The sequence below is a fragment of the Bos indicus x Bos taurus genome, chromosome 4 (genome assembly GCF_003369695.1).
Source record: "Bos indicus x Bos taurus breed Angus x Brahman F1 hybrid chromosome 4, Bos_hybrid_MaternalHap_v2.0, whole genome shotgun sequence".
Lineage (NCBI taxonomy): Eukaryota > Metazoa > Chordata > Mammalia > Artiodactyla > Bovidae > Bos > Bos indicus x Bos taurus.
The window spans coordinates 88,694,585-88,709,904 of record NC_040079.1 but is presented as its reverse complement, the minus strand read 5'-3'; the positions used below and the strand labels follow the sequence as shown (position 1 = coordinate 88,709,904).

The 15,320-nt window shown below is 43.4% G+C and overlaps 1 protein-coding gene across 3 annotated transcripts in view; it reads right to left on the bottom strand.

Moving 5' to 3' along the window:
- RAPGEF5 (Rap guanine nucleotide exchange factor 5) overlaps positions 1-15,320 on the bottom strand; it is a 256,576-nt gene that overhangs the window by 90,243 nt on the left and 151,013 nt on the right. For all 3 annotated transcript variants that reach the window (XM_027539948.1, XM_027539946.1, XM_027539947.1), the window contains exon 9: positions 10,741-10,866. In XM_027539948.1, coding sequence (XP_027395749.1) covers positions 10,741-10,866 — 126 coding nt within the window. The remainder of the gene's footprint in view (positions 1-10,740; positions 10,867-15,320) is intronic.

Genomic DNA, 15,320 nt, shown 5'->3' with positions numbered 1-15,320 from the left:
ATATAACTCCAGAAACACAGAGCGATAAAAGCACAAAGACTAAATTATACCTTTCTCTAACAAACCTGAAGGCTCTCCGATAATGACTATTTTAATTAATGCTCTTTTGCTTCTGATAACAGAGGCTAAAAAGGTATACATCTTACTAGGAGAAATATATCAGAATATTTCAACATCTTTTTGTGATTAATGAACTTTAGACAGAATTAATGGACTCTGAAGTACTTACTACCCATTTTAGAGGATACTGTTTATAATCCTATTTAGCAGTTGCCAGTTTTTGAGTGAAACTTTTTCTTATCCAGTCAAGATACATCATATCAAAAAAGTTCTTATCAAAGCCTATGCTTCTCAGAGGAAAACTCCAGGATACTCGGATTGATTGCAAAAAACACCACATCATCAGAATCCCCCCAACTTATAATAACAGTAAGGTCACTGAGCTGGGAGAAAGTGACAGCATCTATCAACCATAAAATTCAGTTTGGGATTTGATTAGGTACTGCACCATCTGGGGATCATTAGAATTCTTTATTCACAAGAGTACCAATAGGAAGCTTGTTTTACCTCTATAAATCCTAGCCAAGGCAAGATCAAGAAAGGTTTAACGAATCATCCGTATGATTTTGATTGCACAGGGTCAAAATTTAACTGGACACCTCTACGCCACCCCAACCTGGGAGGTCAGTAAGATACCTTCTGGGACTCACTGAGTCTTCTTGAGCTTCCTTGGAAATCCCTACCCCAGGGCCACTTCCTGCCGTCTTAATTACCTTATTATCACCATCGTTCACTCCCTGTCTGTATTTCTTGGATCTAAAGGAGCCCCTAATCCTTTACTCTGACTCAGCTCACCTCCATCAAGCCCAGTCATTCCTGGAACCTGAACAAAGAGGACATTTACAAAGTTTTGTTAAAATTGTTGAGCCTTGTTCACCTAATTACAGACAAATGTACAATAAATGAAGAGACCAAGTGCCATATCTTCTTTCTCCATTTTTTTTTCCCCTGAATACAGGAGGGAAAGATTGGAAAAGGAAAGAAAACCCTGCAAAAACCTATTCCCGGTAGACCTAATGTGACACAGCATTAACTTCAAGACATTCAAACAAGTCTTTTGTTCTTCAATAATGGAGTGGGTGATTTTTCAAAAATTAAAGACAAATTTGTATATACTGACAAACAAGAACATGGTCATGTTTTAAGTAAAATATGGGTATTTAACATGATTTATTAGAAAAATATGTACTGTACATTTGGCCACAGTCTGCTATGTTCTGTTATGATATTTTCAGCCATCTTCTATTTTTGCTCTCTTAAAACAACATTTAGGGCTGCTGTATGCCAGATGGAATTTTTCCTTTCCACCCACTTCCCACTGCAAAAGGGGAAAAAAAAAAAAGGTTCTTTGCATCCCACATGAAAATCTTTTATAAATTTCTTTTCCTCATCTTTATCAACTGAAGTATCTGAATCACTCAGAAATCACCAAACTCTGGCTGAATCAATATGCAGCAAATATTATGCAGCAAAGTAAGTATATTTAATGTGAACATACGTGCCTGCCGGGTGTTAATTAACAGAAAGTATTCATATTACACACAAGTTCAAAATTCATTCTATGAAACAGGACTGAATCAAAGTCAATTTTTTAAAGAAAAATGATGAGGTGGTACATTTTAGAGTAAAGCTATTTAGTTAAGAGCTGAGCTATAATTGGACATTCTGTCTTCACAGCAAACCTTTGACGTTTATGCTGGTTACTGTTTTACGTAAAATTAAGAGAGGTCTGTGAGGGAAGGCGAGTCAGAAAGCTTTGAAAGGAGTGAGTGTGACCCATTCTAGGCTGGCAAACCCATTCCCACACTGCAGCAGAGGAATCTCAAAAATTCAAATCTAATCATCGTCATCTCTTGTTTAAAGTGTCCACAAGGGCTCTGTATCACTCTGAGCACCCCGTCTTTGACTCAGCCTGTGGTAAGGCCTTGCTTCCTCGGCCTCCTCACCCTCCCCAGGCTCCAGCCGCTTGGTTCCACCTGCAGAGTGGCAGCGTCCTCTGCACCAGCCCTTCCTGTCCTCACGTGGGTTTCTCCTCTGCCTGCCCTGCTTCACTTCTTCTAAGAACTCTTCTGACTCTTCAGATCCTGTCTCTTCCTCGGGGACACAGGCATGTCTCCCTGGACCAGCTGAGTGTCCTGTGATAAGCTTCCATCGCATCTTGGAGCTTAGCATGCAGGTAACTGGGAACTCAGGTCTTCCCAGGTGGCTCAGTGGTAAAGAATCCACTGCCTGCCAATGCAGAAGACACAAGAGATCCCTGGGTCAGGAAGATCCCCTGGAGTAGGGCATGGCAGCCCACGCCAGTATTCTTGCCTGGAGAATCCCATGGACAGAGTCTGGTGAGCTACAGTCCATGGGGTCACAAAAGAGTTGGACAGGACTTGGCAACTAGACAACAGTAACTGTGAACTCAGCCTCTAAATTTGTTGCAATGCTGCCTCCCCCCAAAGCACTGATGTATCAGGACAGTCTTTGGGGGAATCAAGACACAAAGTACATGAGTACCTGTGTCTCCATGTCTTATTTCTCCAGGCCTCAGTGGTACACAGTTGTCATGAAGTACAGTCCATCTCTCTATGAAGGGCTGTCCATCTGTCCACGCATCTTTGCTCTATCCTTTGTCTTAAACCACTCATTATAAATTCAAATGAAACCAAACCACCAAAGATTTCTAGTGTTAATTCATCAGATGACAACCTACAAAGTATCAATACGGTTATATTAATGCAGATCACGCCTTGATAGGGGTAGAGAAAAAAAAGAATATAAGGTTGCCAGGGGTCTGGAGTGAGGTATACCACTGAGAGGACCAAAAGTTGAGAAAAATACTTTATTTTTCAGTATTTCAATGCTTCACCATATTTAGTATGACTTCTCCCCCTGGAGGAGGGCATGGCAACCCACTCCAGTATTCTTGCCTGGAGAATCCCCATGGACGGAGGAGCCTGGCGGGCTACAGTCCATGGCGTCGCAAAGAGTCAGACACGACTGAGCGACTACACAACACAGCAGTATGATTTCTTAAACATACTGAAGATAATATGACTATTTTAATATTACAAGTAGAAGAACTTGATAACCTGGTGAGTAGCATCTGTACCATAGAGAATCCAACATCTGCTAAGAATATGAATTTGATAAACCAAATTAACTGAGCCAGGATCCAGTTTCTTAACTGGGCCTTTTAAAAAATAAACAAGTATCTTCAGAAAAATAAACGAATACAATAATGACAAGTTCATCTCTGCTTAAACTGTTAAAAACTGAAGATATTATTTTTTAAATGTTGAGACTTGCAACAGGCTTCTTGTGAGACCTAAAAACCCCAGCTAGTGGGCAGATGGCTCTGCCAGACAGTGGGAGCTCAACCACTGAAGTCCCCTGGCTGCCTGGCTGCCGATTTTATGACGCAAAATAACAAAATAAAAGCAGGATTTAAAATGAACCAAACTTCCAAACCTTGCTTTTGAAAAAGGAAAAGACTTTCTCTATGGATTGCTGCAACTGCGAAAAAGTTTACCAGAGGTACTTCCCTCTCCCTGAACGTCTGTGAAATTATTTAAACACTTCGTTTAACACTGTTTTGAATGGTGCATTGGTTTTCCACGTGTGAATTTTATCTCCAGCCAGACTGTAAACTTCTTGGAGGCAAGACCTATCTCGTCTATCACTTTCATGATTACTCTGATTAAAATTAATCCTGATTAAAGATGAACAAAAACAACTCACTCAATGAAGCCTATTTCCTCTAAAAAGGTATGTATGTAAGTGCCAAACCAACACAAAGTTGGGATTTTTCTCATTAAGAAAAACAACATGGTTTCTGCATAGAATTTCTCAGTAGTGGGCCACTTACTATGTTATGACTTGCCTATTAGATTTGAATTCTGGCTTTTGAAACTAAGCAATGATGTGATAACACTGCACTTGTCTTTAAGTAGTTCTTGGTTAAACTAAATCACCAGCAAACTTCAAATAATGCCATGATTGCTCTTTAATTTTACTCACCTCTATGCATAAAGCGAGTTTGATTTCACATAGAGCATAAGGAGGGTTTTCATTTTATACACAGTGTTTTTTTTTTTTTTAAGTAAGAGACTAAATGCAAGTTGGGAAAATGCAGAGATCAACTTTTAGAGTGTGAAATAAAGAGCAGCAAGAGCCAGAATACTCCAGCCCACTTCTGCCCCAGGGACACACAGGCAGCAAGCCCTTGGACGCCTAGTGAGCCCTTTGACGCAAGCAGGGCTCCAGGATGAGGCTGCAGGAAACAGGGGAGAGGAAATTCCGGTTTAAGTTGAGAGATAGGGACCCCAGCCTGGCAGCAGACCCTGCCAAGATTCGCTTTCAGAATGTGTAAAACCTCCTTCCCACCCATATTTCATGAGTGAACTGGAAAAGGGGAAGGAAGTAGGGTGGGTCCCAGACTCAACAAAGGGACTAAAGAAAGCGGTGTGGGGAGGGGGAGGGACACAGACAGGGCCCCTGTGGAGAGCAAGCATTGCTAGGCACGGCTTTCACGCACGTTTTATAGACTTTTGTTTCTGCAGAGTGGAAATTAGGAGGTCGAGTTTAGGAGCTGCGTGTTGCTACTCCTCTTCTACAAGGTAATGCACTAGGAAGCATAAATGACATTTCAGGAAAAGCTGAGTTTCAGTCTTCCGGTAAACAGTGTGGTATGGCAGAACACAGCAGCCACGTCTAGAGTCGTTCTTCAATCCAACAGCTTCACAGACACTACATGTGAACTGTCTATACACTTTAGAAAATTAAGTTAGAACTCAAAAGAAGCTTGTACCTAAGCATCCCTTTTCTTCCTTCCTCCCCATACTTCACCACCACCATCCTTTCAATACAGACTCGTCCTCTTTCCCCCAGGGTTGTGGTCCAGGCAGCCGCCCTTACTCAGGACCGTCCTGCCATCTCGGCTTCCGGTCCTCACACCAGGCGCCCTGTGGGGTTGATGGCTGAGCGAGCAGGTGGCCAGGGGCAGCCGGACTGGAGTTCCCACCTGGCCCAGCTCTGCTTGGCCACTCACCAGCCTCAGCTTTCTGACCCGTCACACTGAAATAACATCATTTCCCTCACAGAAGGGCCCCCTCATCCTTCTTTTTTATGAAAACTAACAAAACAAGTCAATAGCTTTTCATTATTTGTAGAATGAAGTGAAACATGTCAGCCCTCAAAATCCTCCACAGCCTGGCCCCGATCTCGTTCCTCACCAACTTTTCCTTCTCCTAAATCTTTGCCACCATCTCCCTCAAACCCCACTCTTGGTGCTCTGGTGACACAGAGTGGTTTCAATATCAAGGAAAAAAAACAGCTTGTGTATTTTGTAATGCTCTTCTCTCTGCCAGGAATGCTCTTCTTCAGTTTGGATTGTTTAATTCCAACTTCAAACCTACTTCAAGGTCCGCATCAAACTCTACCTCTGCCATAAGAAAGAATCCTGTTTGCCGAGGTGAAAATTCTTGCTGTGACACCCATGTATCTCTCTGGGGATTATTACCACTGTCTCTCCTCTTACCACTGTTATATGTGTTTGTATCTCCTCTCCACACGTGACTACACTCCTTCAGGGAGGAACCAGTATAGTTATTCTGGATCCACTACAACATTAGCTTTAATAAAGGTGCACTGAATGAATAAATGACCAAGGATATTCTAGAATAACAGTATAGAAACACCTGCTGCTGCTACTACTAAGTCGCTTCAGTTGTGTCCGACTCTGTGCGACCCCATGGACTACAGCCAACCAGGCTTCTCCATCCATGGGATTCTCCAGGCAAGAGCACTGGAGTGGGTTGCCATTTCCTTCTCCAAGGCATGAAAGTGGAAAGTGAAAGTGAAGTTGCTCAGTCGTGTCCGACTCTTAGCGACCCCATGGACTGCAGCCTACCAGGCTCCTCCATCCATGGGATTTTCCAGGCAAGAGTACTGGAGTGGGGTGCCATTGCCTTCTCCGATAGAAACACCAACTCAGACTAAATGGATCAGGAGAACACCTCTAAAATCACGGTTAGTTCTGAAGGAAGTACATCACTGCAGCCGATGCCAAAGCATTGGCCAAATAATTCAGTTCATTTTGAGGTTACCAGAGAGTCTCTATGCTTAAGCTATCGTCCAAGTACCTGGGTCTCAGAAGAAGCAGTCTCCCTACTGTTAGCCAAAAACCCATCTGACGGTTTGCTGATGAGATAAACACGGTGTGCTGTAGCATCTCAGATACCTGAAACGGCTGCAGGACAAGGCAAGGGAAACGGCTACAGAGCTTTTTGGGGAAAATGACCAGCCATTCTGGTGATAAAGACAACTTTCTCATGTCCATACCAGGAAATTGTAGTACAAACTTCAAAACTGCTTAGTGTAAATTAGCACAAACATCCTCCCATCACCAGTCATCAAATGCTGCCAAGTTTACCATCTAAATGACTCATCATCTGTGACCTTCTCATTTCCCAGAGTTGCCACCCTGGTTCAGACTTACATCTCTCACCTGACTCACAACAATATCTTTCTAAGGGTTCTCTCCAGCGTTTCCCTCTTCCTCACTCAATTTTTCCTCTAAACCAATGCCAGAGGGATCTTACAAAGACCACATCTGATTACGCCGCTTCCCTTCTTTGATGGCTTTCCTTGGCCAGAAAAGCAAATCTAAACTGCTCAGAGCGGGTTGCCAGGTCTTTCACAACTGAATTCTACCCTCCCTCACAGCCCACCCCACCCCAGCTCCTTTCCCAAGAACTGCCCAGGCTCAACTCACACACCTTCCTGACCGTCTCTCTGTCTTGAATGCTCTTCCCTGCCATGCCCTTCTATGACCTTAGTCATCCTTCCAGGTCAAGCTCAAAAGTTCCCATTTGGTAACATATGCCCCTTCCTCTATGGATATAATCATAGAACTAAGACCAGAAAATATGATGCCTACATAAGAGGCAATTTCTTTAAAGAATTAATGACGAAATATTAAGCTCACTCTCATAATGTTTATAAGAAACAGCCCTTTCTGTCCCCTTCTTAAAAGTTCTCACATAATTTTCAACACTTAGGAATGAGTGCTGGCTAATATTGCCTACAGCCTGTTAATACAAAATAGGAAAAGAAAGTGCTTCCTGAGAAACTTGTGGTAATTATACATTTAACTTTTTTTAAACTTCAGAAACACCCCGGCAAAAGCACAGAGTGAAGCATTTCTCTAATTGCATCCATTTTTAATCATGACATTTACCAGTTTAAGAAGATACTAGATATGCCTACTCAGAAATCTCAAAGCCCCTTCAATTTGTAACAAGATGCACCAGCAACAAAAGCCTTATTCTATCAAATTCATGTCTATCTCTGGGCAGTAGTACCTTAAAGCAGCTTTCTCTTTTGAATGCTTATGTACAAAGAGGGACATGGCTTACTGGAACTGGAGAAGCAAAGTCGTTCACTAAAAAGAATGACCGATAGGCATCTGAGATTCTAAACTCAAATTTTACCACTGTCCACTTGAATAATTTTGGCTCAAGAATGGTAGATGAGGTAGTTGAAGCATTTGAGAATCACAAAAGAAAGGAAATTTGTATGTTAACTCTAGGGTTTGGTCATAATTGTTATTGTTATAAGAGTAGGAAACTGCAGAACTAGGTTTACATTAAGTAAACTGCAGTTTCCTCTGTATATTCTGTGTGTTTTCATGGACAAGAACAGATGACTGATGCTGAAAAGAAAGTGAGGGCAGGAAAAATGAAAACGCTGCAACCAGCTCATGGACACTGAACTCCATCGGCAAGCAAAGGGATTGCTATTTCGAGTGCTTAAGACAAAAGAGTGAAACAATCCAGCAGATGGTTTTTATTCCTAACGAACAACTGTAAAAGGTGCAGGAAGCACCCAGTGTCAAAGGTTCCATCTGGTGGCACACCGTGGAAGCCTTAGCCTTGAGAGCTCATCAATTCAGCTGATGTCAGCTTGAAGGAGGGAGATCACAGAATCCTTCATATTCACCTTTCCTGACTGTCAGCTTCAGCAGGAAAAGTCTAAAGAGAAAAGGCCATCATTCCACTATTTATTTATACATCCTCTTTCCCCTCAGAAGGACACACTCTTCAGAGCTGTTAATGCATCCTTATTACAACATTCACGCAAGAAGTAAAAAACCATAGTGTTTTTTTTTATCATCTTAAAATGAAGGTTTAAAGAGAACAGTGAGTACACAACCACAAGCAGAGTTGCAAACCTTCCACCACTAAATTTCCATCTCATGGTCAAAGTCCTTAACAGCAGCAATTGTATTTGGAGGGTATTATATTCTCATTAACTGTAACTATAATATTCTGGATTAAACTAATCAGGCAAAGGCAACACAGGTACCTTTTTATTAAGCATAAAGCTGTCTATGGCCTAAGGCTGGTGATTTCTGACCTTGGGGAAGGGTAAGGGTTACTCTATTGGTCTGATTTTAAAAGATCCCTCCCTCCCCTCAGGTTGTCACTGATCCACTGAATCGAATATACAATCCATTGTATAATGTGTGCTCAGTCGCTCAGTTTGTCTGACTCTGCAACCCTATGAACTGTCCCAGGCTCAGTTTTGTCTGACTCTGCAACCCTATGAACTGTCCCAGGCTCCTCTGTCCATGGGATTTTCCAGGTAAGAATACTGTAGTGGGGTGCCGTTTCCTTCTCCATTGTATAATACGTCATCCAGTACTCTTGCCTGGAAAATCCCATGGGCAGAGGAGCCTGGAAGGCTGCAGGCCATGGGGTTGCTAAGAGTCGGACACGACTGAGCGACTTCACTTTCACTTTTCACTTTCATGCATTGGAGAAGGAAATGGCAACCCACTCCAGTATTCTTGCCTGGAGAATCCCAGGAACGGGGGAGCCTGGTGGGCTGCCGTCTATGAGATCGCACAGAGTTGGACACAACTGAAACAACTTAGCAGTAGCAGGGAAAAGAGAGTCGGACACGACTGAAGCAACTTAGCAGCAGCCCCAGCAGCAGCAGGGAAGAGAACAGAGAAGGCAATGGCACCCCACTCCAGTACTCTTGACTAGAAAATCCCATGGACGGAGGAGCCTGGTAGGCTGCAGTCCATGGGGTCGCTAAGAGTCAGACATGATGGGGCGATTTCACTTTCACTTTTCACACATTGGAGAAGGAAATGGCAACCCACTCCAGTGTTCTTGCCTGGAGAATCCCAGGGACGGGGGAGCCTGGTGGGCTGTCGTCTATGGGGTTGCACAGAGTCAGACACGACTGAAGCGATTTAGCAGCAGCAGGGAAGAGAAATGCTCTCAATTAAACTAGGGCATGTTTTCATATCATCAACTGTTAAGACTCATCCTGATTTCAGAAATGCTAAGATGTGTGTGGAGGGAGGGGGTGAGTGCACCCGGAAATCGATAAAATATAGCATATGAAAACGACTGCTCTTCTAACTAAGATGAATCAAAAGGAACATTGTTTTGAGAAATTTAAGACATTCACCGGGATATTCTATGGATGCAGAAGAGGTTAGGAGTCAGTCTTCCATACAGTTAACCTTTGGAGTGTTTTTGACAATGCAAGAAAGTTCCTTAAGTAGTACCCTCTGAGGTGAAGGCTCCTGAGACGTCCACTCAAACTTAAAGCCAACAGTCACCTCTAAGATAACTGCCACTGCAGGCTCTGAAACTGCCTAATTGTTCTCCCCCTTGAGACACTGATAGCTAATGACTCAATGCCACACGGCTATAGATGTGTTACGTGATCAAACGGACAGCCTGCCATCCTGGGACCTCTCACCTCCTCTCCCGCTCTGTCAATCTCTGCTGTTTGTACTGATGGTCTTGGAGCAGAACGAGCATGAACCAATTCTGCTCCCTTGCAAAGGGTTGAAAATAACATTTCAGCAAAGATTAAAAGTCAGAGAAAAGACACGTTCATAAACACTGGGGAATTTTCGTCTTCATGAGCAATCCTGGAGGGCTCAGCATGGAGGGTGAGGCCTTACAAACAACAACACGAAGTCAACAGACAACAGTGTGGAGCAGAAGTGAGTGGTCCCATTGTCTCCCCAGCATGACCGCAGCGTTCTTGGTTCTAAGGCTCAGTCTGAATAACCGCTTTCAGGACAACGGAGCAAAGCGTCCCTTCCCTCCAGTCTAACTGCATCTGAACAATATAACTCTTGTTGGAACACAAACGTTCATGAAACACTGGGAAAACGCCCTTCTGACTCTGCCGCTTGGTCTAAGCATCTAGAATCTGTTCCTCTGTTCTCACCTATTTCTTGAGTTAGGACTTACTTGCCTGATAACTAGACCCACCCCCGGGCTCAACATAAAAGTACATCAGAATGTTCTTTTAGAATTCATACTCCACAGAGTTTCTGATGGGGTGAAACTCCCCAAGTCAAGCCTGGAAGCTATCAAATAGACATGCATTCATATGTGCTCCTCTGCATTCTTATATTTCTCCATGATCTACTTCTGTGAAGAGACTGCTTCTAAATCCAGCGTCATAAACCACTGGCCTAGAAAATTAGAGCAGTTGTCATTCTCTTTTACTAAGAAGCATGCTTTTGGAGGGGGGGAAAAAAAAAAACCAAGCCCAAAGAATTTAAAATAAAATATTCTTCTCTTCAAACATACAACCAGGCAGAAACACTTCCCACCCCTTCAAACCTGCATCCCCAAGAGGAAAAGTGCTTACGTGTTCAGACTTCTCCTGTTCTTTTTTGTCCGTCTGCAAAAACTGACAGCTTTCTCTTGCCAGCTTCTGGACCAGTTCAATTCGCCCGATATCATCTCTCTCCTGAAGTTTGCACATCATGCCGGCCTTAAGAGTTGGAGAAAAAGCGAAGATATACTTAAATCCACAGTCCCAGGACATGACACCGCTCACTGAATAGTTCACCTTATAATACACTCATCTTCTCTTGTCGCCTGGATTGAATCATGGTCTTGGTAAAAATATGTTGCCTCTCCAAAACTGAAACTTAACCTAGGAATGCCGCACCAAAAGACTTAAGTTGAGATCATTTATCAGTCTACTGTAAGAGAGGGAAAGGCAGAGCGCACTGAATCATTTGCTGCTAAAGGGTGCTCCTGCTATGCCACTATTTGTTCCTGACAGCCTGTTTCCTGTTACATAAGCCCAGCAAGAGGTTAAAAACTCATGGGAAAGTTAGCCAGGAACTACTCCGGCCATCAGGGTGAAGTGATAGAGAACTAAAAATAACAGTACACAACCTCCTAATTCCTTAGCTCCACCAGCTCATTCCATGTACAAACACACAGTTCACAAGGAAAGGACAAGAAATTCTTTTCTTCAAAACTGAAAAGTTACTGTGGGGCAATATCAGTAAAATAACTCCAATGTTGCATGAAATGTGGTGGAAAGTTATTAAAAAACAACTGCAAAAATAAAGCTTCAAATTTACTCAGAGTTTAGAAATGGTCCACAAAGCACCATATTTTCATTATACCCAAGTACCAAGTAATAATGATAATATGAAAAAGAATCTAGGATTTTGATAAGAAAAAAAAATGTTCATTGTTAACACACACTCTGAACAGTTTCTACTCAAATTCTTTCAAAAATGGTTCACACTGATATATGAGGAAATGACCCAAAAAGAAATCTGAAGTTATTCCTGGCAGGAACACCCAAATCTATCAAATCCTCGTTTTACCCTATACAATCTACAGGATTTGAATGGACCCAGCAATGTGACCAAATACAGAGAAACGGGCAGCAAGTGATCACAACTTTAGGGTCTTAAGGGTTTGTACTGAAGACATACAGTTTGTTGAGTGGGCATCAGAAGAATGGAACCGTCCATGCAAAGCAGTGACTAAGGAGTTACTCCTAAGGGCAAGGACAGCTCCTCATCTAGCATTTTCTCCACAAAAAAGGAAGGAAACAACAAAAAAAAATCGGAAGTGGTCCAAATCAGATTCCCCTGGAACGGCAAGTGGAATTTCTACACCAAAGTCAGGGATTTATTTTTACCGTGTGCTTCACAAGTGGTCTTCCAGTTCGTCTCCAGGGTTTCCTCAGACAAGGATCTCAGTTTATCTTAAGATAGGCTGTGCAGTGCTGGAGAGCCAGAAGTACTGGAAAGCCCCTTATCATGCTAGACAAAATTCTGAAACCACTAAACTTCAATCCATGAGTACTAGCACTGCCCTTTAAAGCAACTGAAAGTAGGTCTACTTTTTATCCAATATGACGACCTTCTAAATATTTAAATACCAATATCTATGATGTCCTCCTTTATGCATTCCTCATGTATATTCCCCTAAAGTGAAGTCACTCAGTCATGTCCAACTCTTAGTGACCTCATGGACTGCAGCCTGCAGACCAGGCTCCTCCGTCCATGGGATTTTCCAGGCAAGAGTACTGGAGTGGGGTGCCATTGCCATTGCCCTAATTCCCTATTTTATTCATTCATTCACTCACTCAGTCACTCACTCAACTGATTTTATTGGAACAACCATGCACCAAGATCTATTACAGGTTCTAAGAACACAGTGGTGAATAACAATAAAGACCAAGTCACACGTCATGTTCAGTTCAGTTCAGTCGCTCAGACTCTTTGCGACCCCATGAACTACAGCACGCCAGGCCTCTCTGTCCATCACCAACTCCCGGAGTTCACTCAGACTCACGTCCATCAAGTCAGTGATGCCATCCAGCCATCTCATCCTCTGTCGTCCCCTTCTCCTCCTGCCCCCAATCCCTCCCAGTGTCAGAGTCTTTCCCAATGAGTCAACTCTTCCCATGAGGTGGCCAAAGTACTGGAGTTTCAGCTTTAGTATCATTCCTTCCAAAGAAATCCCAGGGCTGATCTCCTTCAGAATGGACTGGTTGGATCTCCTTGCAGTCCAAGGGACTCTCAAGAGTCTTCTCCAACACCACAGTAAATAGGAGATGTGGATTATATTAACATACAGATACGAAATATCAGATGGTGGTATATGATAAGAAGGAAAATACAGTAGGGTAAGAGACAGAGAAGGATTTGTTGGTTGACATCTGAGAGGAGACCTAAGGGGAGTGAAGGACGTTCCAGGCAGAGGAACAGAAGTTCAAGGGCCCCGAGGTCTGGGAGTGTTCAGCATGTTCCAGGATGAGGGGAGGGCACAGCAGGGCTGCAGCAGAGCTGGTGAGGGCAGACCTGTGGGACAGTTCAGAGAGGTGATGCTGGACCAGGACGTGTAGCTTCTGTACAGGACGTGCAAGAGGTTTACATTCTTTTTTTGAACAAGATGGAAAAATACTTTGACATGTTTTGAACATAGGACTGGAATAATCCAACTTATCTTTTAACAGGATCATTCCATCTTCTGGGTTGAGAAAACACTGTTAAGTGGGGGAAAGCAGCTGAAGCTAGAAGGCCAATTAAGACTGGTCTTCAGACAAGAACTGGTTTAGAAAAAGAAATGGCAGCAGTAGAGTTGGTCGGAAGTGGTTAGATTCTGGATCTATTTCAAAGGTAGGGTCAGCAGAAATGGTTGTCTCTAAGATATTTGACCTGAGTGACTAGAAGGGTAGGGGCTGTCAGTTCTTGATATTGGGAGACTTGGGGAAGGGGGGTCATCTGGTATGGGATATGCCTATTAAGACATCCATGTGGAGCTGCCAGGTTGGCTGCCAGGAGATCCAGAGAAGACTAAGCTGGGGATGGGAGTCATCATAGGGTAGATCATATTTAAACCAGAGGAAAGACTAAGGTTACCAATGGGGTGATGCAAACAAAGCAGAGAAGAAATCCATGAACTGAGTCTAATATTTAGATATTGGGAAGATGAAGAGTGAGGCCTCCCTGGTAGATCAGTGGTCAAGAATCCAGAGACTCAGTTTTGATCCCTGGGAAGATCCCCTGAGAAGGAAATGGTAACCCACTACAGTATTCTTGCCTGGAGAATCCCACGGACAGACAAGCCTGGCGGGCTACAGTTCATGGGGCTGCAAAGAGTTGGACACGACTTAGCAACTAAACAACAAAGATGACTAATCTGGAACGGAGAATGAGGAGGGCTCTAGGAGGAGAACCTGGTGAGTAGCGAGTCTGGTGTTTTCAAAGAGGAGGGAGTGAAAAGCTGCATCCAGTACAGCTGAAACATCAAATAAAAGGAGCTCGAACAACTGACATGGAATTTAACAAGAGTAATTGCTGACTTTGAGTATAACTTTTTTGGGAGAAAAAAAAGTGCTTTTATTCACATGGCCTTCACAGAGAATGAGAGACAACTCTTTTGAGGAGTTTTATTTAAAGAATGGGACACTAGTTAAAGAGTGACGCTGCAGTGTTCTTGCCTGGAGAATCCTGGGACGGGGGAGCCTGGTGGGCTGCCATCTATGGGGTCGCACAGAGTCGGACACGACTGAAGCGACTTAGCAGCAGCAGCAGCAGCAGGAAGCTCTGGTTGCTCATTTAAGGTGAGGGATATTCCAGCACATTTATCTTTATTAGAAATCATCCCATGTAGAGAGAAATTTGATGGCGTGGGCCAGAGAGACGGCATTTTCAGGAGACGTGTGCTTGAGTAGGAAAAAGAGCATAAAGATCTACTCTCAGAAACACGCATGTGAATACTTCCCTCACTGTAACAGGAGGGGAGGATACAGGGGGTGAACTGCAGGTAGGCTGGCATATCTGGTGACGAGAACATGGAAATTCTTTTTTGAAGACCTCTATTTCAGAAACAACAATTCAGGTAATTAGCTGAGAGTAAGGACCCTGAGAAGATGCTGGAAGCATAACAAAAGAGAGCATGTAACAGTCATTTCAGTTCCAAGGGTTAGCAAACGTTTTTCTGTAAAGGGCCAGAGTGTAAATATTCTAGGCTCAGTGGGCTGTGAGGTTCTGGTGCAAGGACCCAAAGTGAAAGAGTGAAAGTGTTAGTCGCTCAGTTGTGTCTGACTCTTTGCAGCTCCACAGACTGTAGCCCACCAGGCTGCTCTGACCATGGGATTCTCCAGGCAAGAATGAATACTGGAATGGGTTGCCATTCCCTTCTCTAGGGGATCTTCCTGACCCAGGGATTGAACTTGGGTCTCCTGCACTGCAGGCAGATTCTTTACCGTCTGAGCCACCGTGCAGTTTTAACACAAATGGAGCAAGAGACAGTATGTAAGTGAATGAGCACAGCTGTGTTCCAATAACACTTTATTTACAAAACAGGCAGGAGGCTGTGGTTTCTCAACTTCTGACCTGAGAGAATAGGAAACTGGACAACAAAAATAGAATCAGACTGCCAAGCATTAGCAAGGACCCACTTGAT